The sequence below is a fragment of the Rhinichthys klamathensis genome, unplaced genomic scaffold (genome assembly GCF_029890125.1).
Source record: "Rhinichthys klamathensis goyatoka isolate OS25496 unplaced genomic scaffold, OSU_Roscu_1.1 h1tg000744l_1, whole genome shotgun sequence".
Classification (NCBI taxonomy): domain Eukaryota; kingdom Metazoa; phylum Chordata; class Actinopteri; order Cypriniformes; family Leuciscidae; genus Rhinichthys; species Rhinichthys klamathensis.
This window is the reverse complement of record NW_026607154.1, coordinates 136574-164380: the sequence shown is the minus strand read 5'-3', so window position 1 is coordinate 164380 and position 27807 is coordinate 136574. Positions and strand designations below refer to the sequence as shown.

Below are 27807 nucleotides of genomic sequence, written 5' to 3'. Positions count from 1 at the left end.
AGAAGAATTTTGTAAGTAATGCGGGATGACACGGGTAGCCAGTGCAGTTTAAACAGAATTGGAGTGATATGGGCAGTTTTTTTAGTGTGAGTTAGTAGTCTTGCGGCAGAGTTTTGGATATATTGTACACGTGAAATACAGTGTGCTGGTAGTCCAGAAAAAAGAACATTACAGTAGTCGAGGCGAGATGTGATGAACGCCTGTACTAGTGCTTCAGCGTCTTTTGAGCTGACATAGGGACGGAGTTTGGCAATACGGCGGAGATGAAAAAAGGATGCTTTACAAAGTTGACTAATGTAAGTGTCGAACGTCAGTGCAGGGTCAAGAATGATACCCAAGTTTTTGACAGTGGCAGATGGAATTATTGATGTCACTTCAAGGTCAAGTCTGGGAATATTACTTAAATTTTTTGTTAGAGACGGAGGGCCAGTGATTAATATTTCTGTTTTAGTCAGATTCAGACTGAGAAAATTGGAGTTGAGCCAGGTCTTTAATTCATTAATACATGATGATAGTAATGTGGTCTGGAGAATAGAATCCGGTCGACAAGCAGTATATATTTGGATATCGTCGGCGTAGCAGTGGTATTGAAAACCGTGGCGGCGAATAATTTGTCCAAGAGGCAAAATGTAAATAATAAATAGTAACGGGCCGAGAACTGATCCCTGTGGAACACCTTGTTTGAGAGTGACAGAGATTTGTAATTGTGCATAGTGATGTAGTATTTTCTATCTGTCAGATAGGAGGAAAACCAAGATAACGCGGCTCCTGAGATACCAATCTCTGAGAGGCGCATGAGTAGGACTTTATGGCAGACAGTATCGAAAGCTGAGCTGAGGTCGAGTAATAAAAGTAAGGAAAGGTTTCCCGAGTCACCAAAGAGTAAGAGGTCATTGATAACCCTTGCTAATGCAGTTTCAGTACTGTGGTTTTGGCGAAAACCAGACTGAAATAAATCGAAACTATTGTTGAGAGATAGATATGACTGCAATTGAGTGGCGACAACCTTTTCCATGATTTTTGAGACATACGGTAAATTGGAGATTGGGCGATAGTTAGTGTAGTCAGTTTATTGACTATTTATATGTTAATATAATATAGTAATGGGCAATCATGATAATTAAATCAAATATAAAAGATTTTTATCACCATCAAATTAAAAAAAAATTAGTATAACATCAACTTCTTCACAGTTAACAGGAATCATAGCTTTTCTTTGTAAATAATACTGAGTTCTCTCTAAAATATTTGGGTCTTGGGACTCTTCTAAAATATATGATTTACAGGATGATTTCCTTGTCTCAGAGGAAATTTTACAAAAAACACAAGTACTATTTACATATTGAATTGTTGAATCGTTTATAGTTTGAGATGACAGACGGTATAAAAATCTCACTTGGAACCTGAATTTCTGTTCATAAATATTAGTTGATGTCAGCGAGTGTTTATTGACTGATCTGATGTCAGTTTTATGTGTTTATTCCTCAGACTCTGTCCACTGTTGTGGTCCTACTGAAGCTGTGATCCGATTGGTCCTCTCTGCTCTGGTGGGCGTGGCTACTGTCATCATTCTGGTTTGACATCAGATCCAGAAGAGCTGAACGAGATCAAGAACATATTCACACATCAGGAGCATGATTGATGATGTCATTTCTCACAAACTGACTTTGCATGTATAAGTATCTGTGACATTTATTAATGTTTGGCTTTTTATGTTCATCTTTTTCAGGAAGTATCGAAATCTAAAGCAGAACGCTGAACTTTAAAGATTCAAGTGTGTTTTTGTTCTAGTGTTTTTTTCATAATAAATACTGATGATTATTTGAGTTTGTGCTCTCTTTCAGTGTCAGATTTTAACAGTGTCACTTTATTGTTTATATTTCTCTCAGATACAAAAAAAATGAATAAAGACACAGATCTCACTTTACTACTGCTGTATATTTGCTGTTTGTATTTTCTTGCCTTTATCAATAAAGTTTCTCACTCTGAGGTTCAAGAGTCTCTCCATGATTTATTCAGAGGAATACAAACTTTATGTATTTTTAAAATATTTCAGCAGTGTATACACAGCTTTACTTGTACTTTTTTAGCCTATCTGAAAAGACATTATTTATTTATTTTTATTATTATCAATTCGTTGTATATATATATTCCAGTATAAACAACATACAGCTCAAATATTATTTAAAAAAAAATGTTTTTAATTGTATTAAAACTAACTCTGTTACATGTGCTAGTTGCTGTCACAGTAACCAGTAAACCGGTGGCTGATTAGAGATGAAGAATTGAAGAATTGTAGAATTGTTCCTGGCACTGTGAGTTAGAAATCAGCTATTCATCAGAGTGATGGCTTGTGGGAAGAAACTGTTACTGTGTGTGTTGGTTTTGGCGTAAAGTGCTCTGTAGCGCCAGAAGGGAGGAGCTGGAACAGGTTGTGTCCGGGGTGAGTTGGATCTGCAGTGATGCTTCCTGACCGTTTTCTGACTCTGGGAATGTATAAGTCCTGAATGGAGGGCAGGTTGGCACTGATGATTTTTTCTGCAGTCCTGACTGTTCGTTGTAGTCTGCTCCGGTCCTTTTTGGTGGCAGATCCAAACCAGACAAGGATGGAAGTACAGAGAACAGACTGGATGATGGCTGTGTAAAAGTGGATCAGCAGCTCCTTAGGCAGATTGAGCATCCTCTGCTGGGCCTTCTTGATGATAGTGTTGGGCCCCCAATTCAGGTCCTGGGATATAGTGGAACCCAGAAACCTGAAGGAGACACAGGGCTGTTGAGTATGGTGATGGGGGGCAGAGTGGGGGGGCTCCTCCTGAAGTCCACAGTCATCTCCACAGTTTTTAGCGTGTTAAGCTCCAGGTTGTTCTGACCGCACCAGAGAGCCAGCTGATCAACCTCCCGTCTGTAGGCCGACTCATCACCGTCCCGGATGAGGCCAATGACCGTTGTGTCGTCAGCCAGACTGATCTCATGAAATGGCGTATGTATGACACGCCAATTCGTATTTCCATTTTTGGCGTGCTATCAACACGCATAATCGCTTTTCAGCGTGTTTATCAACGCCTTTGACTTAACGTTATATTACTGTATTATGTACACTCACCGGCCACTTTATTAGGTACCCCATGCTAGTAACGGGTTGGACCCCCTTTTGCCTTCAGAACTGCCTCAATTCTTCGTGGAATAGATTCAACAAGGTGCTGGAAGCATTCCTCAGGGAGTTTGGTCCATATTGACATGATGGCATCACACAGTTGCCGCAGATTTGTCGGCTGCACATCCATGATGCGAATCTCCCGTTCCACCACATCCCAAAGATGCTCTATTGGGTTGAGATCTGGTGACTGTGGAGGCCATTTTAGTACAGTGAACTCATTGTCATGTTCAAGAAACCAATTTGAAATGATTAGAGCTTTGTGACATGGTGGAAGTAGCCATCAGAGGATGGGTACATGGTGGCCATAAAGGGATGGACATGGTCAGAAACAATGCTCAGGTAGGCCGTGGCATTTAAACAATGCCCAATTGGCACTAAGGGGCCTAAAGTGTGCCAGAAAAACATCCCCCACACCATTACACCACCACCACCAGCCTGCACAGTGGTAACAAGGCATGATGGTTCCATGTTCTCATTCTGTTTACGCCAAATTCTGACTCTAACATCTGAATGTCTCAACAGAAATCGAGACTCATCAGACCAGGCAACATTTTTCCAGTCTTCAACTGTTCAATTTTGGTGAGCTCTTGCAAATTGTAGCCTCTTTTTCCTATTTGTAGTGGAGATGAGTGGTACCCAGTGGAGTCTTCTGCTGTTGTAGCCCATCCGCCTCAAGGTTGTGCGTGTTGTGGCTTCACAAATGCTTTGCTGCATACCTCGGTTGTAACGAGTGGTTATTTCAGTCACTGTTGCCCTTCTATCAGCTCGAACCAGTCTGGCCATTCTCCTCTGACCTCTGGCATCAACAAGGCATTTCCGCCCACAGAACTGCCGCTCACTGGATGTTTTTTCTTTTTCGGACCATTCTCTGTAAACCCTAGAGATGGTTGTGCGTGAAAATCCCAGTAGATTAGCAGTTTCTGAAATACTCAGACCAGCCCTTCTGGCACCAACAATCATGCCACGTTCAAAGTCACTCAAATCAACTTTCTTCCCCATACTGATGCTCGGTTTGAACTGCAGGAGATTATCTTGACCATGTCTACATGCCTAAATGCACTGAGTTGCCGCCATGTGATTGGCTGCTTAGAAATTAAGTGTTAACGAGCAGTTGGACAGGTGTACCTAATAAAGTGGCCGGTGAGTGTATATATAAATATATGACCTACCCCAACCCCGTCCCTGAACCTACCCGTCACTGGGGTTAATACCATTTATGAGTCTTCTTCTACCATCCTAGGAAAAGAAATATCGCTCCACAGATGCAGATATAGATTTTGCTTCGTTTCGCTCGGACATTTAACGGCGTACACATACACGCGGAATCACTCGGACATTTAACGGCGTGTACATACACGCAAAAGATTTCGGCGTGGACATACACGCGGATATCTCAAAATGCGTATAGATAACACGCCATTTGAATTGAAAGTGGCGTGTATGTTTACGCAAAGTCATGATGTCATGTTGCGTCAGCGAACGTCAGGGGTTTGACAGATGTGTCTCCTGAGGTGCAGTCGTTGGTATAGAGGGAGAAGAGCAGTGCGGAGAGCACAAACCTCTGGGGGGCACCACTGCTGATAGTACGGGTGCTGGATGTGATGTTTCCCAGCCTCACCTGTTGACTCCTGTCAGTCAGGAAGTTTGTGATCCACTGACAGGTGCAGGCTGGCACAGTGAGCTGGGTGAGTTTGGTGTTGAGGATGTCCGGGATGATAGTGTTGAACGCCGAGCTGAAGTCCACGAACAGGATCCTTGCATATGTCCCTGGACAGTCGAGGTGTTGCAGGATGTAATGCAGTCCCAAGTTGACATCATCATCCACTGACCTGTTAGTCCTTTAGGCAAACTCTAGGGGACCAGCAAGGGAAATGTAAAGCTTTACATTATTAAAATATTATTTAACAATACTGATAGGCCTACTGTTTTTCTATCTACAATAAAACAAACAACTTCCACTGGCTTCTTTTTTATCCTGAGAAAAATAGTGATTTGGGAAACATTATAATATACTTTGAGAACACAGTGAAATACATAAACACAACATATCGATCCTCCATTTCCTCCAACAGGCGATGATAAAGTCTTTAAATCTCTAGTGTGATTTGTCTCTGTGGTCTCGTCTGAGGAGCAACTCCTCCATCTAGTGGCTCACCCTGAACTCACATGTTATCAGGAGTTATTTACTCCGTCTCTGTAATGAGATCCAGTGATTGTGTCTGTTACTCAAGAAAGCCACTATATGGCGCTGTGTTCAGTATTATGTGACGAATACTATGAAACGAGTAATGAAGAATAAAACCACATGTTGAAGTGTTCAGAGAAAATAAACTGACATGTCGAGACTGCACTGAGAAATATTTTATTCAAATCACTGAACAAAACATGATATCAGGAGTGAACTCAAACTAAAAACAGCTCACTGGATCTTTCTCTTTTTCAGACCATTCTCTCTAAGTCGTCACCTATATTTATATAGCGCTTTTTACAATACAGACTGTTTCAAAGCAGCTTTACAGAGATAACAAGAAAATAATACAACAAAGTTTGTTTACAAAAGAAAATAGGGTCACAGTCCAGGTTAAGTAAGTACAGTGATACTTCATTTTTGTTGTAAAAAAGTATATATATACTCGCTCTGGAGAAAACCATGTCATTGTCCAGCTAAGTTCAGTTCTCATATAATGGTGTATGATTGATACAGTGTATGATTATGATTCAGGCAGCATTAAAGGTCAGAAGTCAGATTTGATTGGAACAACATTTTGTTTTTTCAAAATAAATTACACCCAGCTATGTCTCAAAGACATGGCCGTAGCAGCTATGAGGCCACTGAGGTCCGGACCACGGTATTTTTCCGAGGTGTACTTTATGAAATAATTGCCTAATTTTGTATTGACTCACTTTGAGAGATATTGCACAGCATCAGATGAGACCTTCTCATCTGAGCTGAGTTCAGCCGTCATCTGACCGCTCGTCATTGTCAAAAATATTTGAGATGACCAATCAAATCAAAGAAGGCGGGCTTTATGTTGACAGAAGCTAAGCGTGAATTTCAATGTGATCCTACAGTTAGCACTTTCTTCTGCCAGCTGGTGGCGCTATGACTATAACTACATTTAGCCATGTATCTTCAGGCCAGGACATTTATCAAACATGTGAAGTTTGGAGGAGATTGGAGGAGTTACAACAACTTTCTGTTTTATGCCGATAATATTATGCTTTAGCACTTAGCTAGCTTTAACTAGAGTTAACTAGTGTTTCAACTAGAGTTTTAAAAGAGTTTTTTTGCTCAGTTTCACCAAAATACCACAGTCTACAATCAAAAGCAAAACATCTGATTATGAACTCAAGCATTTCTCATCAAATTTTCCCAAGACCAAAACTTTCTGGTAACCAAATGATATTTCTCTAAATTACCGATTACATTTACAGGTTACTGTAAGTTTGCATTAATGTGCACTCATGAATATTGTTGTAACATTAGGTTAAACTTTATTTCGATAGTCACTTTAGACATTCTACTAACTATAAGTAACTTTTCAACTACATGTCAACTAACTGCCTTTAGAGTATTAGTAGGCTGTCAGTAGGCTGGTAGGTTATGGTTAGGTGTTAGGGTTCGGGTTAGGAGAACAAGTTGACTTTGTAGTTGCTAAGTTACTTATAGTCAGTAGAATATCTTTTGGAATACCAACAAAATAAAGTGTCAGCAGATATTAAGCAGACAGTCTACTAATACTCTGATGACAGTTAGTTGACATGTTTTTGCAAACTTACTTATAGTTAGTAGAATGTCTAAAGTGGACTATCGAAATAAAGTGTTACCTAACATGATACATTTGGTTTAGTGGCTTTTCCGTCAAATGGTTTTTCTCTTTTATTTTATCTGTCTGTGTGTGTGGTTTGATCTGTCGGTGGATAAACAGCTTCTGCTGGATGTTTGTCGTCTCTGTGTGCAGTGGCGCAGATAGGATTTTTTAACGGGAGGGGGGCGGGGGGGGGGGGGGGGGGGACCAAGCTATCAGCAAGTGATTTAAACTCAATTCGTTATTTTGCATAAATTGGGTGCTCTAAGTAACTCCAGGCAACCCTGAGTGTTTTTCTCTACAAAGCTCCCCCTAGCGTCTGGTAGTAAATGCTTTCAAACACACTGTCGTAAAAACGAACTGTTTTTAAAGTTGCAAGTGAGATTTTTCCGCTCTTTCACCACCATTCAACCCGAAATAAGTAATATAACTATTCCACTGACTCCGAAGCTGTTCAGTTAAGGTCAAAAAGTTACTTAGAGCACCTTTAACTAGTGCTCAAGTAGTTACTTTGTGTAATTTGGGCTAATGATTTGCACTAAAAAGCCATTGGGGGATTCTTATTTGAAATCATAGATAAACAACAATGAACAAAGGTAAACAAAGGCCTACCTGATCACCACTAGCAATGCATGATCAGACTGTTATTTGACTAGTATGCCAATCGCCCACCAAAACTTCATGTCTTCAGCAAAGTATGTTTTATTTAAACATTTGCTTATCTCAGCATACAAAGTCATTATGAACAAAAAAGCAAAGAACCCATGTGGAAATAATAATAATAAAATAAAATAACAACAACATATTTACATAAATAAAAATAAGTAGGCTATACGGAGTATGAGAAATTCCGTCTATTGCAGCCAAACAAATTTACTCAATGAAGGAAAACATCTCTCCTCCTTTCATTACCCTGAACATACTGCTGGGCAATATCTTGTCTGTCCAGTCTGTCAAACCTCTCTTGGTGAATATGGCACACAGCAATGCCATTGAATCTTTTTTGTGTCATGGTTGATCGCAACCAATTTTTCAACCTGCGTAACCCACTAAAACTGCGCTCTGCCTCAGCAGATGATATGGGCACCACCATCAACAATCTTACTAATGTCTCTACCTGATCAAATAGGCCCCTGACTTCAGGGGGCATTTCTCTCAAAACATGCACAGCATCTGCAGTTGTGCTGACCTTGTACTTGTTTTTGAACATGGCTAATTGGACTTTCAAGACTTCCTCGTTCAGTTCAGGATATTTACAAACTGCTGCACTATTTGTAATGGGAGTCAGGAGTGAGTTTTCCAGTTCTTTTAAAGTTTGAAAGCCTGGTTGCATAAACTTCTCAGTAGTTTGTGCATCTACTGTGTCAAGGACACGGTAGAACTCTACTCTGTAAAAATCCACAGCTGATCCAGGTGTGTATGCAGGAGCCTGCCCAGAATATCTCTATGTGTGCGTGGTGGAACAATGGTCTCTAGAGACAGATTGTCGCACATGTCTCCTGCCTCCTTAAAGACTGCCTCAAAGTGTTCAGTGTTTCTTTTGGATTTTAAGCTTTCTTGGACAAGAGAGACTGCAGAGAGCATGCCCTCCACTGTCTGCGTCTTTTTCTGGAGAGATCCATTTAGAACCTCTAGTTCACTGATCACATCTAAAGCAAGCAGAAGTCCCAGTCGAACACGTAAGCCCTCTGCCCGGCTTGCAGATCCAGAATTACTTGCAGCCATCTCATCCAGTGCATTTAGTACCATCCCGTATTGGCTGAGAACAGCACGGATAGCAGGTGAGCGTACAGTCCACCTAGTGGGACATAAAGGCCTGATGGACAAGGCTGGCCCTTCCCCTTCAGCTGCAACAATGGCTTTAAACTTGTCTTTCAGCTTACCAGACTGCCCAACAAATGTACCAAGTTCATGTATCCAGTCAAGTGCATTTCGCACGACACTGGAGGCTGAGCAAGCCTGTTGTGTAATTAAATTAACACAGTGTGCTCCACAATGTATATATGGCGCTAGTGGCTGTGCTCGCTGAATAACAGCCTGGGCACCTGAGTACTTTCCAGACATATTTGAAGCCCCATCGTATGCTTGACCTCTGAGGCCAGATATTGGCAAATTCAGTCTCAACAGAACGTCCAAAATGATTCTGGCAAGGTTTTCACCTGTTGTAGAAGTTGTTTCATACAACCCTATAAAGTCTTCGTGCACCAGCAAATCAGTGTCAACATAACGTAGGCACAGCGCCTCCTGCTCAACACCAGAGATATCCCTTGTCTCATCCATAATTATCGAATACTGCAACACTGCAAGGGACCGGATCTCATCTGCAATTGTCCTGATAATCGATGAACTCATCAAATTTATACACTCATTTTGACAATCCCAGGATGTGTGCACCCCCCTCTATTTTAAAATACACTCTTTATTTTAAAAGCTGGTCAAGGTTACCTTTATGATGTTCATGCCCCCTAAAGGCCAATCCCTGCCTCACCAGAAACATCTCACCCCCTATTCTTTTTAACAGGCTAGCACTGTTTTCTGCCTGCTGTGTACTGACTCCACTGCTCAACTGTGTAGTAACTGGCCTGTTTTCATAGGCAGCAGTTGTAACAGCAATGTTGTGACCAGGGCCGGCTCTAGCCCTTTGGTTGCCCTAGGCGAGATTGATTTTTGCATTTTAATGTTAAATTCATCAATCTGGGCAACATGACATCATGACTTTGCGTAAACATACACGCCACTTTCAATTCAAGTGGCGTGTTATCTATACGCATTTTGAGCTATCCGCGTGTATGTCCACGCCGAAATCTTTTGCGTGTATGTCTACGCCATTAAATGTCCGAGTGATTCCGCGTGTATGTGTACGCCGTTAAATGTCCGAGCGAAACGAAGCAAAATCTATATCTGCATCTGTGGAGCGATATTTCTTTTCCTAGGATGGTAGGAGAAAACTCATAAATGGTATTAACCCCAGTGACGGGTAGGTTTAGGGACGGGGTTGGGGTAGGTCATATATTTATATATACATAATACAGTAATATAACGTTAAGTCAAAGGCGTTGATAAACACGCTGAAAAGCGATTATGTGTGTTGATAGCACGCCAAAAATGGAAATACGAATTGGCGTGTCATACATACGCCATTTCATGAGATCAGTCTGATCTGGTGCACTTTGAGAGTTCAAAATTAAAAGCTCCAACCCATATTCAGTGTTCAAATTAAACAAAGAAAAATTCAAACCTCTTTTAGTTAGTGTCTGTCTACATTAAATAATAATAGTTATAATATTAATCCCATGATAATACTCATTGTAAAACAATGCACTGAAAAATAAAGGAAACTTTCATAAGTTTTGTACTAATTTCTATACTAATAGAAAGAGTATTTTTCTGTACTTCACATTAAAGATGTGATTGGGCCAGCCCAGTGTCAATCAAGAAAACAACCAATGGGCCGCTGATCTACGCGTTTCATGCGGTGTCAGAAAAAAAGCTTCTTTTTTTTTATACCAATGCATTACACCAGCACTAACCCAGCGCCGCCGATTAAGCAAAACAAAACGAATGGGCTATTTCTATTTTAGCCCCCGGCCGCTTTTTTGCTTTATCTATCTTTTTCGCCGACAACTCACTACTCGTGCCTGTTCGCTCAGCGCTCACGGCGCCCGCGCCCGCTCGGGATATTATTGGAGGGGGGTCCCCTGTCAAAATTCTATGATGAAATCTTATGAGGGCGCCTACTCCGCTACACATACCGGTATACCCACTTTTTGCGCCACTGGCAGGCTTATGTAATTGCTCCACTCGTTGCAGTGTTAATGAAGTACAATAAAAGCGGAAAGTTCCTTACGCGGCTCTGGCTTTAAACCTAGGGTTTAAGGCGCTTGCGCCCTTAGCATTTGCCTATACTGCCTATGCCACGGGCCGGCCCTGGTTGTGACCCTCTGATTTCTCATGCATGGAAAATTTTTAAAGTGCTTTTTTCCAGTTTTTAAATCCAGTACTGACAAAAGCTGGGTCTATATTCTTGGCTTGTGCTGGTTTCCCTGTCTTGAAGTACGTAGAGCATTGAAAACACAGAACACCATCTGTACCCATACTAACATGCAGCCAAGGATACTTCTCATACCATGATTTTTGGAATGTCAGTGTCCGGTCTTTCATCACTTGTTTTTGCAAAACTTTAGGGTCAGGTTGATATGGCTTTGTATATGTCATTATCATGTCAACATCCTCTCCCTCTGTGTTGCCTCCTGTCCCTCCTTGTTGTTCTGTCCCTGCTTCTTCTGTCTCTCCTTCCTCATGCTGTCTTTTTCTACAGTGGCTGCCCTCCTGCAGATCCTCACTTGACTGACTAGGGCCTGCCTTACTGTCATCAGAAATTGCCTGCAGGCCAGGAGGACAACAGTTTAAATCTTTTAATTTCAGTTAACCCTCTATACCACTATATAATTTCACAACAATGTGAAATACAACATATTCCTGAAAATTAATGGCTAAAAATGTCTAAGAATAACTTTTAAATTTAAGTGTTAATTACAAGTTTGTTGCAATTTATAGATTAGAAATATCTTTCAAATGATGTATGACATTTTAAGAAATGTTTTTCATAGCCATTCATTTAAGAATCTATATCCTCCGTTGCTCCGTACAATAAAAAAACATGATTTCCTGCTATAAGAGTATGTCAAAAGTTTATTTAGGCCTTTATTTGTTGTTTGCATAAACCTTGCACCCCACAAATTTACTTATTATAATAATTTTTATAGTGGCTTACACGACAGTGAACATACCTCAGTCAATTTATACAGTACAATGGGTTAAATAATAAGATAAAACATTATTTTCTGACGACGATAAATTGTTTGATTTGTTTGTGTTCATTCATTATTTGCCTGTGTCCACTCACCTAAATGCATAGTTAGGGTCTCCACATTTTGCTGTCTTTACTAAGTGCAAATCGGATCGGGTCACTATAAATCCTTGTCTGTGTGTGTCAGCAGTTTGTGGCTGAAGCGTTTCTTCATTTTCTCTCCTGCTAATAAGAAGCTCACAATCTTCCACACAAAACATCTTTACACTGAAATAAAGTGAATCCATCAACAGTCAAATAAGAGTCAGAGGTCAAATATGATTGACAGCTCACAGCACTAAATAACACACCAGTAGATACAGATATCTAATCCAATATTTCACTCTTCTGCTGTTAGTTTTCATTCAGGGCCAGAATTCATTTGAAAATGTAAGATCAGCAAAAGCTTGTTGATGTTCGTGATGTTAAAGGAGACGGATGTGTAAGTGGAAACTAACTTATGTTGGGGGAGGATTCACACACAACCAGATAAATATCTCAGTTCAGTCGTGTTTAATAGCAAGTGTTTTCAGACATTTTAAGGGTTCCTTTCAAGAGGCTTTCAGTGAACCGATGAAGAAAATGTTTCTCAAATTAGTTTAGTTCTGTTTGTGGTGTCTGTGTCTGGTTGGTGAGTTTTAAAGGTACACTGTGTAGGAATTTCTCCCATCTAGTGGTGAAATTGTATTTTGCATTCAAACGAATAGTGCTCTCTAGCGCCTCGCTTTTTCAAAAGCGTGTTGCAACTACGGTAGCCGTTATGTACCAAGAAGCTATGACAACATGTCTTCCAATAGCACTTCATCGAGTTTAACTATACATGTTCTACTGTTATGCTGCCTATATAATGAATTACACAACCAAGCAAGCAGACGTTGCTGGGGTGGCCTTAGAAACGACAAACTGGCCTCTTCACTCTCCTGAGCGGGAAAAACAAACTCACACAAAGATATAGCCTACCTGAATTCCGTTGTGGAGCAATAAGTGACTCAGATGCACTGTAGAAATCTCCGGGAAATCTTCCTCCGATGCTCGGCTCTCTCTGAAGACGAGTCTCCTCCGGCCAGCAAACTCCAGACTCTCACGTTAAACTGAGCACTATGTGGTCCTCACACAGATCAACAAACAACAACTAAAGTGAGTGTCTTCAGTCTTTGAGTCTGTCACCAGTTACCTTTAGAATAACTCAAAACATTGTCTGTATTGACGATTTGTACCTCAAAAGAATGAAGAAAGGCAACACTCATTCAAAACTTGTGTGTTTTACACACGTTATGCACACTAGTCTTTTAATCAGATCGACCGCAATCTATCCTCTCGTCTCCTCCAGAACAACTCACGATACACACCGGTGAAGGCGGGACTTAACACTCCTAAACCAATCAAATAAAGAAAGACCTAACATGTAGGTTAAAACCACGTTTTTCACAACTGTATATCAATCAAACTTAAAATTTGATCGACGTTCTTAAAGGAACACACACACACACACCTTACATCAAATACTCCAAGCTGAATGTGTGTTTCTGAATGAATCTGAGTCATGTGAGTCAATGATTCAATGACCTGTTAATAAATACAGTCACTTGCTTCATTCTAGACTCAATCAGCCGTTTTGAAAGAATCAGATGAATGAATGATTCAATGACTCACTCGTTAAAACAGGGATTTGCTGCCACCTACTGGCGGATTAGTTTCATGTTTAAAGTATAATTTAAAAAAAATAATCATTTCATGTTTCAGTATTTAGTATTTTATATTCATAACATTAATATCATTGCATTATTTGTGTAATTGCAAATTCTGCACATTTATGCTATTTGAGCTGCATTAATGTGTAAATACATCTAAATACGTTCTCAGATGCTGCTTTTGTGCCACTTCTGCAGTGCAAAGTTGGATTTTGTCAATACAAAATTATATTGAGATATAATTTTTTGGTCAATATTGCACACCCCTAGTCAAGACTAGGCCCACAGTCAGTATTGGAGACTTGGGCCAGGGTCTGAATTAGGAAAAGCCCCAGGATCAGTGTTTGAGAGAGGGTCAGGATCAGGTTGAGGAGTGCATGTTTGAGTCAGGACTAGGGCCACTGTTAGTGTTGGAGACAAGACTAGGGTCAGGATGAGGGCCAGGGTTAGTCTGTGGGTCCAGACTAAAGCCAGGGCCAGTGTGTGAGTCAGAAGAGGCAATATCATGCACAGAATGGGGGCTGATGTCAGAGCCAGAGGAAAACCGAAGTTGCCACTCTGCCTCCTTAATAGATTGAATAAATGGAGATACTGGCCCATTAAGACTAACATAGTGGTCCCCATGACCGTCCACAATGTGGCCCAGAATTAGCAATGTAGACCTTCACTTGAGTGACCAGATATGGGGATATTAAAGTAGTCGCTTCTACACCAAGTGATACAACGAGAAACTGTACATAGAATATTATGGATGCTCATTGAAGTGGCAAAAATTATTTTAAAAAGGTACATAATTAGAGAGTGGAAACTTATTTATTTATTTATTTAGTGCATAAAACTTAAAATGTGTTTCTGGGTAAAATGAACTCAAAATAATGGAAGATGTCATAATCACAAAATTAGTAAGATTTTTATAAAAATCTAAGTTCACAATGTAGCCAAGCCTAAGTTTCCTTTAATATAATATATTATTTGACATAAACTATTATTATGTTTTGTGCTCAAATTTATTATATTGAAAGATAATTATTATATTGTAAACACAGATTTACATTATGTGCTGGTATTACCTTATGAACTGTGATTACATTATAAGTTGCCACAGTGTGTTCATAATGTAATACATTTCTCATGCAATAACCTATTACATTATTCGAAAAATTGTTATTACATTGAAAATGTATTATTATTACTTTTTGAGCTCAAGATTTTATTACATTTTGAGAAAATGATTACATTATGAGCATTTTATTACAATAATAATGTGATACTTATTACATTATGTGCAGTTTTTACATTATGTGCAATAATTACATTATGAGTTGCTACAGATGTCTCTAATACTCTCCTCTACTGGCTGAACATGACATATTTCTCTCAGATAAGACAATAATTTTACTGCTGTCCATTTGCCATATGTATTTGCTTGCCTTTATCAATAAAGTTTTCTCGCTCTGAGGTTCAAGAGTCTCTCCATGTTTTATTATGTTGAGCGCCCCCTGGAGGAATACTAACTTTATGTATTTTAACAATTTCTGCACTACTGCACATAGGCTATAAAACTTTACATTATTTTAAACATTGGGTCTCATTCACTAAAGCAATAGTTGTTTTTTAACATTTATTAAATTAATTTTGTATATCTGCAAGATTTTCTAATGCAAATCTTGTATACATAATGTATGAATGCACTGAGTATAATCAACCAGTCTCTGTTATCCCGTTTCCATCTTAAAGGGTTAGTTCACCCAAAAATGAAAATTAAGTCATTAATTACTCACCCCCATGCTGTACCAACCCCGTAAGACCTTCGTTCATCTTCGGAACACAAATGAAGATATTTTTGATTAAATCTGAGAGCTGGATCACTGCTACATAGGGTTCTAAGGGACTGACACTTGACGGCCCAGAAAGTCATTAAAGAAAATGTTTAAATGTTTCATGTGCCTACAGTGGCTCCACTATAAGTTTATCAAGCGACGAGAATACTTTTTGTGCGGAAAAAAACTAAAATAACGACTTTATTCGACTATTCCATTGCTTCCTCGTGGGCCTGAGACGAGAGTTCAAGAGATTTCCAGGACGCATGCGCGAGAACTGACACTCTTCTTCTACTACTATGTACAGCACGCGCCTTCCTCTGCTTGTAAGACGCGCGCTGTGTAGTAGAAGAAGAGTGTCAGTTCTCGCGCATGCGTCCTGGAAATCTCTTGAACTCTCGTCTCAGGCCCACGAGGAAGCAATGGAATAGTCGAATAAAGTCGTTATTTTAGTTTTTTTCCGCACAAAAAGTATTCTCGTCGCTTGATAAACTTATAGTGGAGCCACTGTAGGCACATGAAACATTTAAACATTTTCTTTAATGACTTTCTGGGCCGTCAAGTGTCAGTCCCTTAGAACCCTATGTAGCAGTGATCCAGCTCTCAGATTTAATCAAAAATATCTTTATTTGTGTTCCGAAGATGAACGAAGGTCTTACGGGGTTGGTACAGCATGGGGGTGAGTAATTAATGACTTAATTTTCATTTTTGGGTGAACTAACCCTTTAACGCTGCTGGTTCTCGTGCCGGAGCTGGAACAAATCAAACATTATACATTTTATCAGGGGCGTCACTAGGCCCTTTTTAGGGGGGCTTCAGCCCCCCTAAACTTCTGCCTAGCGGCTAGCCCCCCTAAAAATGTGAGATTAATGTAGGCTACACAAATTCGTGTTCGCTTCAGTCTTGTTATAATCAGATTCAGCGCGTTCTTCATCTTCAATCCGCAGCGGCGCCGAGCAGAGAGCACGTCAGAAACAGAGGACAGGGTGTGTGTGTGTGTGTGTGTTCATGTGTGTGTTCATCTGAGCCTCATTGGTCTGTCACTGCTCGTCAATGTCAGAATATTTGAGATGACCAATCCAATCAAAGTAGGCGGGCTTTATGTTCACAGACGCTGCTGAGCGCGAAGTTTAAAGGTTCTCTAAGCGATCCTGGGTGACATCACTTCTTGTTGACGTTCGAACTATTGTCAAACAAAACGGAGGCTAGCTAGACCCTCCCTCCTCCTCATCCGCACACTAACCCCCCAAACCCCGCCCCCAAACCCTTCTTGTCGGTCATTGGCTGGAACAGTTTGTTATGTTTCGGGGAGCGGGTCGCCGCAGTTTGCTTTTGTTGCTGTTTGTGGAGCCTGGGCTGTCTACAGAGATCGCGTTTCTTTACAGTGTGTTCAGGGGACAGGCAGCCAGCGGATAGTGAGGAGATGTTTGCTGTATGTGACAAAAAATGTTTTGGCCTAAAAAACGCGTGACATCGCTTAGAGCACCTTTAACAGTGCGACTCGACGCGTACGGTCAAGTGCGAGATAAGATGTAAGTGGCTAAACTTAACATTTCATATTTTACTTTTTTTAGGTCATAAATGTTAAACGAATGACAAAAAATAATCAGGCAAACTAATATAGTTTTGTCTAATTTCGCCATTTTGAACTGAAAATAGGCTGTAACGTGACTCATGTAATGTAATAATTAGTTTACAAGAAACATTAACAAAGCCGTTTTCATCATGTTAGGCACAAGATTAATAATGAATGTGTACATATTGAGGATATAATACAAATTGTAGCCTTTAGTAAATTAAAAAAGCTCAGCTTTAGGAGGGGAAGAGAAAGGGACGAAGAGACTGAGAAAAAAAGAAAGAGTGATGGAGATGAGAGGAGAGCAGGTATTGACAAATAATCTGCCCACTGACATGGTTTTAAAGCTATTTCTTATCCTTTTTTTGGTCTTCAAACGTCTTGAAATGCGCATATCAGAGAAATAAAAAATTTGAACCCCCTACCAACCTCAAATTTAGGACCTCTGTGACTAAAGCCCTGTCTACGGCCCTGTATTAGGCATAAGATCAATAATAAATGTGTAGCCACTAGCCTACATATTGTGAATGCATTTAATAAACTTAATTACCTTTAGTAGCTTTCAGTAAATAAACGCGTCTGAGAAAATGATTCATAGGCAAAATTAACAAATCAGTTGACCCTATGTTTACTTTTTTCACTGACAGACAAAAATGAAAAGCCTATATCAGTCAAAGCTCAGCTTTAGGAGGGGAAGAGACAGGGCAAGATAAAAACAAAGAGAAAAAGAGTGTGATGCTGATGAGGAGAGAAAAATAATCAGCTGCCCACTATCCAAGTTTTTTGGCCTTCGGAACATCTTAAAATGCACATATGTAAATCAGAGAAATCAAAAAATTTTCGGGGATGCCTTTGCATCGTAATGAAAATGGTTAATAGTGATCTTTAGATCCTAAACTAAAGTGTTACATTTTTTTATATTTTAAAAAAAAATCATATTGGGGGCTTAGCCCCCCTAAAATGAAAATCCTAGTGACGCCCCTGCATTTTATTAAGGAACTTCTGAAATTTTCAATATGGAAAAAAACATTGGTGGTTCGGCTGGGCCCTTATCGTCCTAACTACAGCACTCGTGGGATGATGTGGGCACACTAACAAGGGAGATAAAGACTGCCGTCTTTAACATCAGTCATCAAGTCGCCTCGAGACCAGGGGCTTTACTTTCACAGCTAAACCTCATTCCCATCCGGGTCACGGCACCAAATGTAACTGGTCCTACTCGACTTGCTCTGAGCAAGTTTCGAACCAGCGTCTCCATAATGGGAGGAAGGCACACTAACAAGGACACTAAAAACCGCAGATGACCTCTACTAACTCTTACTAGTTGGCCTCCTTTACACTATAAAATCAGTCAAATAGTTCTGGTCATTTAGCAGTCCTAAATTTTTCAGCCTTGCGTTGTCTCACAGAAAATGTTTTTATTTTTTTTTGTAAAATGGTGCTTGTGACGAACATTACTTGATGACATTTTTACATTTTGTTTTTCAAAATAAATTACACCCAGCTATGCCTCAAAGACATGGCCGTGGCCGCTCATGAGGTATTGACTCTTCTTTGGTGCTGCAAAGATATTGCACAGCTCGAATATTAAACTGACCTTCTCATCTGAGCTGCCTCAGCCGTCTGGAGCAACAGGCTTTATGAAGACAGAAGCTGCTAAGCCCGAATTTCAAAGCAACGCTTCAGTTAGCACTGGCCAGCTGGTGGCGCTATGTCAATAACTACATTTAGGCATGTAGGTGTCTTCAGGCCAGGGCATTTATTAAACATGTGAAGTGTGGGGGAGATTGGATATTGCATGCTTGAGTTACAACAACTTCCTGTTTTATGCCGATAATAGCATGCTTTCGCACTTAGCTAAGCACATGTGTTTCAACTAGAGTTTTAAAATAGTTATTGTGCTCAGATTCACCAAAATACCAAAGTCTGCAAACAAAAGCAAAATATCTGATTATGAACAAAACTTTCTGGTAACCAAATGATATTTCTCTAAATGAACGCATTTACAGGTTAATGTATGTTTGCATTCATGTTCCAATGCTATCTCACGACCAATTCGTACGAATTTGTACGAATGATTAAAAGGTGGCTAATTCGTAACAATTCATACGACCTGGCTCGTACGAATTTGTACGATTTGTCTAAACCCACGTGATGGGTAGGTTTAGGGGCGGGGTCAGGGGTAGGTCATTCGTATCTGTGGGTTAAACATCTAGGGTTGCCAACTTTCTAAAACGGAAATAAGGAACGGGGGGGGGGTGACTTCTGATGACTTCTGGTGAATATTGTATGCTATAATACATTAACGTTATAGCATATTATAATACAACTTATTAGGCCTATATATTTATAGAATAGCAAAGTAGTCCTAATCAATAATATACAAGACTGAACCACATAGATAAAGGCTATCATGATCATTTTGCCAACAATGAACCATGGATTTGTTTAGTTCATAATACATTTTATTTTTAACTTAAACAAATATAACATAGCCTATAACATTCAAAACTCATCGGCTTAGACTGCATTTGAAGAAAAATAAACACAACAGTTTTCTGTAGCCTTGTGCGAACTTATTCAATAGAATTAGACTTCTAGAATGTTCTTTTCAGTGCAAAAAATAATATTTTTAATATTCCTACCTTTAATACCTCGCGCATTCCAGCCACGGGTAGTCATTTTCCCATTCAACTCTATATTTTTGTGCTCTTTTCTTTTTCGCCGGCTGCTCGGAGGTAGTCATTTTTACATTTCCCGCTGTTGTCACTTGTCGTCATCGTTGCTACGATACGTGACTCACTATGACTAATGACCAATTAAAAGAGCATTCTCTGATGATGTTCCAAGATGTTAAAAACGCTACGCGGCTGATCATAGACAAACAGGGGGAGAAATTAGTATCTACCGCACCGTGGCGCACCGTCGGGGGTTTTTTTTTCTTATCATAGAAAAACATACACTCACCGGCCACTTTATTAGGTACCCCATGCTAGTAACGGGTTGGACCCCCTTTTGCCTTCAGAACTGCCTCAATTCTTCGTGGCATAGATTCAACAAGGTGCTGGAAGCATTCCTCAGGGAGTTTGGTCCATATTGACATGATGGCATCACACAGTTGCCGCAGATTTGTCGGCTGCACATCCCTGATGCGAATCTCCCGTTCCACCACATCCCAAAGATGCTCTATTGGGTTGAGATCTGGTGACTGTGGAGGCCATTTTAGTACAGTGAACTCATTGTCATGTTCAAGAAACCAATTTGAAATGATTAGAGCTTTGTGACATGGTGGAAGTAGCCATCAGAGGATGGGTACATGGTGGCCATAAAGGGATGGACATGGTCAGAAACAATGCTCAGGTAGGCCGTGGCATTTAAACGATGCCCAATTGGCACTAAGGGGCCTAAAGTGTGCCAGGAAAACATCCCCCACACCATTACACCACCACCACCAGCCTGCACAGTGGTAACAAGGCATGATGGTTCCATGTTCTCATTCTGTTTACGCCAAATTCTGACTCTAACATCCGAATGTCTCAACAGAAATCGAGACTCATCAGACCATGCAACATTTTTCCAGTCTTCAACTGTTCAATTTTGGTGAGCTCTTGCAAATTGTAGCCTCTTTTTCCTATTTGTAGTGGAGATGAGTGGTACCCGGTGGAGTCTTCTGCTGTTGTAGCCCATCCGCCTCAAGGTTGTGCGTGTTGTGGCTTCACAAATGCTTTGCTGCATACCTCGGTTGTAACGAGTGGTTATTTCAGTCACTGTTGCCCTTCTATCAGCTCGAACCAGTCTGGCCATTCTCCTCTGACCTCTGGCATCAACAAGGCATTTCCGCCCACAGAACTGCCGCTCACTAGATGTTTTTTCTTTTTCGGACCATTCTCTGTAAACCCTAGAGATGGTTGTGCGTGAAAATCCCAGTAGATTAGCAGTTTCTGTAATACTCAGACCAGCCCTTCTGGCACCAACAATCATGCCACGTTCAAAGTCACTCAAATCAACTTTCTTCCCCATACTGATGCTCGGTTTGAACTGCAGGAGATTGTCTTGACCATGTCTACATGCCTAAATGCACTGAGTTGCCGCCATGTGATTGGCTGCTTAGAAATTAAGTGTTAACGAGCAGTTGGACAGGTGTACCTAATAAAGTGGCCGGTGAGTGTATATTGACATACACTCACCGGCCACTTTATTAGGTACCCCAGGCTAGTAACGGGTTGGACCCCCTTTTGCCTTCAGAACTGCCTCAATTCTTCGTGGCATAGATTCAACAAGGTGCTGGAAGCATTCCTCAGGGAGTTTGGTCCATATTGACATGATGGCATCACACAGTTGCCGCAGATTTGTCGGCTGCACATCCATGATGCGAATCTCCCGTTCCACCACATCCCAAAGATGCTCTATTGGGTTGAGATCTGGTGACTGTGGAGGCCATTTTAGTACAGTGAACTCATTGTCATGTTCAAGAAACCAATTTGAAATGATTAGAGCTTTGTGAAATGGTGGAAGTAGCCATCAGAGGATGGGTACATGGTGGCCATAAAGGGATGGACATGGTCAGAAACAATGCTCAGGTAGGCCGTGGCATTTAAACGATGCCCAATTGGCACTAAGGGGCCTAAAGTGTGCCAGGAAAACATCCCCCACACCATTACACCACCACCACCAGCCTGCACAGTGGTAACAAGGCATGATGGTTCCATGTTCTCATTCTGTTTACGCCAAATTCTGACTCTAACATCTGAATGTCTCAACAGAAATCGAGATTCATCAGACCAGGCAACATTTTTCCAGTCTTCAACTGTTCAATTTTGGTGAGCTCTTGCAAATTGTAGCCTCTTTTTCCTATTTGTAGTGGAGATGAGTGGTACCCGGTGGAGTCTTCTGCTGTTGTAGCCCATCCGCCTCAAGGTTGTGCGTGTTGTGGCTTCACAAATGCTTTGCTGCATACCTCGGTTGTAACGAGTGGTTATTTCAGTCACTGTTGCCCTTCTATCAGCTCGAACCAGTCTGGCCATTCTCCACTGACCTCTGGCATCAACAAGGCATTTCCGCCCACAGAACTGCCGCTCACTGGATGTTTTTTCTTTTTCGGACCATTCTCTGTAAACCCTAGAGATGGTTGTGCGTGAAAATCCCAGTAGATTAGCAGTTTCTGAAATACTCAGACCAGCCCTTCTGGCACCAACAATCATGCCACGTTCAAAGTCACTCAAATCAACTTTCTTCCCCATACTGATGCTCGGTTTGAACTGCAGGAGATTGTCTTGACCATGTCTACATGCCTAAATGCACTGAGTTGCCGCCATGTGATTGGCTGCTTAGAAATTAAGTGTTAACGAGCAGTTGGACAGGTGTACCTAATAAAGTGGCCGGTGAGTGTATATTAGAAGCTACAGTATGTACCTGTCATGAATTTGCACTGAATTGATTCTCAAAAATACGGAACAAAGTGCGTTCCGTATCAGTTCAATACGGAACAAGACTTTTATGTGTCAAATACGGGACGATTCCGTATTATGCGGAACGATTGGCAACCCTACAAACATCTGTGTGTGTGGTTTGATCTGTCGGAGGATAAACAGCTTCTGCTGGATGTTTGTCGTCTCTGTGTGTGTCAGTAGTTTGTGGCTCAAGTGTTTCTTTAACTCCTCTAACAACCTTCCACTCCACACAAAACATCTTTACACTGAATTAAAGTGAATCCATCATCAGTCAAATAAGAGTCACAGGTCAGAGGTCAAATATGATTGACAGCTCACAGCACTAAATAACAGTAGATACAGATATCCATTAGTTTACATTCAGGGCCAGAATTCATTTGAAAATGTAAGACCAGCAAAAGCTTGTTGATGTTCGTGATGTTAAAGGAGACGGATGTGTGAGCGGAAACTAACTGATGTTGGGGGAGGATTCACACACAACCAGATAAATATCTCAGTTCAGTCTTCCAGATCAATCTGAGTGTTTCAGACATTAAGAGTTACTATCCTGGGCTTTCAGTGAACCGATGAAGAAAATGTTTCTCAGATTAGTTTTGCTCTGTTTGTGTTTCTGGCGTCTGGATGGTGAGTTTTAAATGTGTTTTTCTGGTTCTGGTATCCTGTGATAAATTACTGGTTAAATTAGTCAGAAAGGATTAACATTCACTGTTATTCTCGTATAGAAACACATAATGTGTGATTTTGCTGAGAGATAACACTCTTATTTGAGATTAAAGTCGATCTTCTTCTTGCAGTTATTTATTATATAAAAGAACTGATAAGAATGTAAATGTGTACCTCGAAATGCAATGTAAGTCGCTTTGGATAAAAGCGTCTGCCAAATACATACATGTATATGTAAAACTAACTATTTCTCATTTTCATTCATCATATTTGGTTTTTGAACTGCTGCAGAATCTTAATCACATTTACATGATTAAATGTATTTTAGTGAAGCTTCATCAAACCAATATCATGTGATTTAAAAGCTTTAATCTGTGACAAACTCTGATCTTCAGGAGTGATTGATGACGATGAAGTGAAGTCAGTGTCAGTGAAGGAGGGAGATTCAGTCTCTCTAAACTCTAGTCTTACTGAAATGAAGGATGATGATGTGATTCAGTGGAGGTTTGGATATAAAAACACATTAATAGCAGAAATCAATGTAACGGCCGACAGAATCACTGTATATGATGATGTTCTTGATGGGAGATTCAGAGACAGACTGAAGCTGGACAATCAAACTGGATCTCTGACCATCACAAACACCACAACTGAACATACTGGAGATTATAAACTACAGATCAACAGTGAGAGGAAGAAGTTCATTCTCAATGTCATTGGTGAGTTACTGGTGAGAACTATTCAATTTAGTAAACCATTATAAAGTGATTTAACAGTATTAATCTCTGACAAACCCTGTTTCTGGGCTTCGGCTGCTGTTGTTGTTCTGGTTTATGACGTCAGATTCAGAAGAGCTGGACAGGATTTTTCATTAGTGATTTTTTAATATTTTTCTATTGTTGTGGAAATTTTAATATTCATTGATCCTTAATAGGTATTACAAAGTAGTGTGTCACATGTTTCTATTGTGTGAACAGTATGTTTGTATATGGAAATGCAGGAGTAAGACACTTTGGGAACAGCTGGAAAGAGACCTTTGTCCCTAGTATTTACCTTTGGTGGTCTTAAGTGTTAACTATTGATGAATAGAAGGATATGAAACAGCATATGTCTTATCTTGAACGTGCATGGGGAAAAAGAAACCCGCTGAGTAAAGACCTTGAGAATAGTATAAAGGCTGCCCGGCTCTTCACTCCACAGGGTAACTGCTGTGTCGGCGACTGGGCCTATTCTTGCAAGAATAAATACTTCTCTTTTTATTAATTTGACTCTGAGTGTCTCTTACGCAGTGATGATGTTTAACGGGATTTTTGCCAAAACACTATATTCCTCTTCCTCAAAGAGTGAAATCTGAAGCTCCGTCACTTTGAACTGAGAACAAGAGAATGAAGATCAAAACCGAAATTAAAACCTTAAAAAAACATTTAGATCAGCTGAAGTCAGTTCAGTGTTGATTCAGTTCTGTTGTAAAGATCATCAAATATTAAACTAGTTCATTTCATCTATAAAGCAGTTCTACAGAAAATAGAGATGTCGTCATCATCATCCAGCTCAGTTCAATTTTTCCGTCAGTAAAGTCAATAATATTGTTGAATTTGAACTGTTGATGTGTGTGACCATCACCGTTTTGTTATCATTTTTTACTTCAGAACTTCACGGACACTTTTGAAATTAGAACCATTGAACAGGATCTACAGGAAGTTTCAGCTTAAAGTGACACTCAGGCCCCGTTTACACGAAGGGAAAACGCAGATATTTCCCTGCGATTTGGCCTCTCATTTACACGAAAACCCAGTTATCACAGAAAACGATTATTTCTAAAAACTCCGGCCAAAGTGGAGATTTCTGAAAACGCCGGTTATGTGTTGCCGTGTCAACTGGGAGAATCGGGGTCTTTAGGTTCTCTCGTGTCGATTCTGAGGATTCTGATTGGCTTTATCCTTCTCCCTACACCGCCGCCCATAGGTTTGGCATAGTTATGATGGCGCTCGACGGCGTATTTATGCGGGTGTGTGCACGATGTTATTATTGAAAACGGTAGAGATGGGATTTATGGCTCTTTGAGGAGATCCGGATCTTGGCGATCCGTTCCTTTCAAAGAGCCGTTCAAAAGAACGGCTCTTTTGGCTCTTTTTAAATATTTAGTCAGTTTTAAGAAGCCAGCTTGGGGGCATCTCAGTTTATCCTGGAAATAATCACTGGGAGGAATGATGAGGTGAGATTTGTAGTCAAATAATTAAAACTCAGATATCACACACCAATATCTGAGTTTGAATTATTCTGAAATATTGATTATTACCTCATTTGTCATGTGTGGACTATATTCCATAGGGTTGCACAACATCCCGCTATCCGCTATGACGTTGGCACTGAGACAGAGATGCACTCGCACACGTGTGTTTTATTTAATTTTTTAACTGGAGTAACCATGTGACGGCAGCGTGCACAAGTCATTAGCTCCGCTCCTACCCAATGACAGAGGCACGTAGTTTTTTTTTTCCACTGGAGTACTCACGTAAGGGCCGTTACATAGTCAACGCGAGCAAGCTACGCAAGCTACGCAAGCTACGCGAGCGACGCGCTCCCTTTCATAGTCTAAACAGTGGACGCAAGCGTCACGGGCGCCGGTGAAATGCAATACACCGCTCACGCAACAGGGGGTAGTAGAGTCGGGTGATATTAGTACAGTCGGGTTACGTGATATTCAGATCAAAAATGACATTGAGGAGTGCATATTGATGATTTTACATCGGCGGCAACAAAGGCAGCGCAGAGATAGGCGGTGGTATGTTCGCCCTTTAAAACGAAGAAGAGATCAGGATGGGGGGTTTGTGTCTCTGAGTCTGGTGCTTCCCACGCGAAGCCTGCCCTGGACGCTATTTTATTGGAGTGTAATTGCGATGAACTGTCATATAAATGCGGATGTATACGTATAAGCTCGCATAATTTTTCCTCTTTGCCCGCCATTGTATTCAAACCTTCTTCTGTAAACATAATATACTTCAATAATGTACAATACTTGCAATGTCGCCCCCACCGACAACGCATAGTATTGCGTGCATCGGTGCGTCGCGTATCAAAAACTAGGACGACACATTTGGCTACGCAGCGACGCATAATGGCGGCCGAAGCGTAGCGATGCGTAGCCTTGCGGACGCGTATGCGTACCGATGCGTTGACTATGTAACGGCCCTAAAGGATGCGCGCGCGCGCGCGTGCACAAGCACAACTATCATCATGCTGTTAGGCCCGATTCACATATCGCGTCTTTTGCGCGCTCAAGTTCATTATTTCAAATGTAGGCGCGCGGTATGCGCACTCATAATGGAAGCGACGCGCTCGTTTTTTCCAAGCGCGTCCGCGGCGCATCGAGAAAAACATCTCAACTTTTCAGAATGCCGCAAGCGCACCGTAGGCACCGTAGCTGATGGTTGCTTAGCAACAACAGACGCATTCGGAGCGCAACCGCCCTAGCGCTTCTTTGGAAAAAGGAGAACGCGCGCGCCTAGCGTTTTCTACGCGTTTTTAGGCGCGATATGTGAATCGGGCCCAGGCAGTAGCACCCCTGCCCTGGGTGCGCCCCTTCCCCTATAACTGAGGAGCTAATTTGTGTACATCTGTGTGAAACACGCATAGGAAAAAAAGAACGACAGAAAGAACGGCTCCCCTCCAGCCGCGACTCGGCTCCCATCGTTCATGTTTATGAGCCGTTCAAAAGAATCGGTTCGTTCGCGAACGTCACAACTCTAGAAAACGGAGGGGGGGAAATATTCGTTTCTCTAAATACCCGGCTATGTGTAAACATGGCCTCAGTGTGTCGAATAATCAGCAAACAAACAAAAACACGACGATGGTCACACACATCAACACTGTCACAGATGTGCAGTTATTTTAGCTGACGGTAGTTTAAGATCATTTTACTAAAAACCAGCTCTAACATCAGAGGATCTGTCAGTTTTGAAGAGTTTGTCTTTTCATATTATTGGACTGAAACTGATGAAGAGAATGTTTCTCAAATTAGTTTTGCTCTGTTTGTGTTTTTGGCGTCTGGTTGGTGAGTTTTAAATGTGTTTTTATGACTTCAGTTGTTTCAGTTCTGATACCATGTAATGGATTACTGGTTAAATTAGTCAGAGAGGATCATCATTCACTGTTTTTCTCATATAGAAATAATTGAACTGTGATTTTACTGTCAGATCAAGTTTGAATTCAGTTCTAAACTTAGTTATTATGGATTGATTAAAATAATATAAATATGAAGCCACTCAACAGCAATAGTTTTAGTGTGACGTTAAACATTAAAGTGTCTTTTTTAGTTATTGTTACATTAATAAATATATATTCTCTTTTCATTCATCATCTTTTGCCTTTGAACTGCTTCAGAATATTATTAATTTCACATTTAAATGATTATAAGTATTTTAGTGAAGCTTCATCAAACCAACATCAAGTGATTTAAAGCTTTAATCTGTGAAAAACTCTGTTCTTCAGGAGCGTTTGTTGAGTTTGTGTCAGTGATGGAGGGAGATTCAGTCTCTCTAAACTCTGACCTTACTGAAATGAAGGATGATGATGTGATTCAGTGGAGGTTTGGATATGAAAACACATTAATAGCTGAAATCAATAAACGGGCCGACAGAATCAATGATGATGTTCTTGATGGGAGATTCAGAGACAGACTGAAGCTGGACAATCAAACTGGATCTCTGACCATCACAAACATCACAACTGAACATGAAGGAGTTTATGAACTACTGACCAACAGTGAGATCAAGAGATTTGTTCGCATTGT

General features: G+C 40.6%; 1 protein-coding gene across 1 annotated transcript in view; it reads left to right on the top strand.

Moving 5' to 3' along the window:
• LOC130077461 (uncharacterized) overlaps positions 1 to 27807 on the top strand; it is a gene marked incomplete at its 3' end in the record, with an annotated part of 288700 nt that overhangs the window by 229634 nt on the left and 31259 nt on the right. Inside the window, exon 3 of the mRNA XM_056242701.1 lies at positions 23520 to 23734. Coding sequence (XP_056098676.1) covers positions 23520 to 23734 — 215 coding nt within the window. The remainder of the gene's footprint in view (positions 1 to 23519; positions 23735 to 27807) is intronic.